This window comes from Phaethon lepturus, unplaced genomic scaffold, assembly GCF_000687285.1.
Source record: "Phaethon lepturus isolate BGI_N335 unplaced genomic scaffold, ASM68728v1 scaffold3481, whole genome shotgun sequence".
Classification (NCBI taxonomy): Eukaryota; Metazoa; Chordata; class Aves; order Phaethontiformes; family Phaethontidae; genus Phaethon; species Phaethon lepturus.
Genome location: NW_010518285.1, coordinates 69,760 through 70,407, shown reverse-complemented (window position 1 = coordinate 70,407; position 648 = coordinate 69,760). Strand labels below are relative to the sequence as shown.

Below are 648 nucleotides of genomic sequence, written 5' to 3'. Positions count from 1 at the left end.
GGGCCGTGAGGGTGCTGTGGAGAGGCGCCCACGTGGCGATCCCGCGGGTTGGCACCGTTCATGCACGCGGAATCGCTCTTCTTTTGGCGGCGCGGTCTCGCTGATGGCTTGTGGGCTGGATTCGTTGTGCTGGTAAACGTTATTTTTGAGGCAGATTCAGTGTGCCTGCGCTCTTGGCCTAGGGTAAAGGTTGAAGCAAATGCCTAATAGCGGGTATTTGCCTTTCACTTGTCGTGTTTGTGTGGTTTCACCTAAGTAGCTGCATCATCTCTCTGAAGATGTGGCAAATTGCGGTGTAGGGAGAGCAGCACCTAAAGACAGGTTTACAGCGGATGCTCTTAAGCCAAATTTGCCATCAGAAGCACTGTGCAAATGATGCTACAGCCATGGCTCACTAAAATAGCACGTATGGTCATGCACGCAGACCACAGAAACAGCTCTGAACAGGTGTCTTTTCGTTTAGAAATAGCGTGGGATTTTCTTCCTATAAAAATAAGTAAAAGTCAAAAGACATGGGCTGTGTCACACTTGCATTTCCAAAAATGTAGTTTCGCAGTCAAAACTCAGGAGGGTTTTTGGTGACTCGTATTCAGCTTTCACAAGACATTTGGGAGCTTTTGTTTATTTTTGCATTACTCTAACAACTGT

At 47.4% G+C, this 648-nt stretch overlaps 1 protein-coding gene across 1 annotated transcript in view; it reads left to right on the top strand.

Moving 5' to 3' along the window:
- The first annotated feature begins 60 nt into the window (after positions 1-60).
- FANCL (Fanconi anemia, complementation group L) overlaps positions 61-648 on the top strand; it is a 30,408-nt gene continuing 29,820 nt past the window's right edge. Inside the window, exon 1 of the mRNA XM_010296652.1 lies at positions 61-183. Within this exon, the coding sequence (XP_010294954.1) occupies positions 61-183 (123 nt within the window). The remainder of the gene's footprint in view (positions 184-648) is intronic.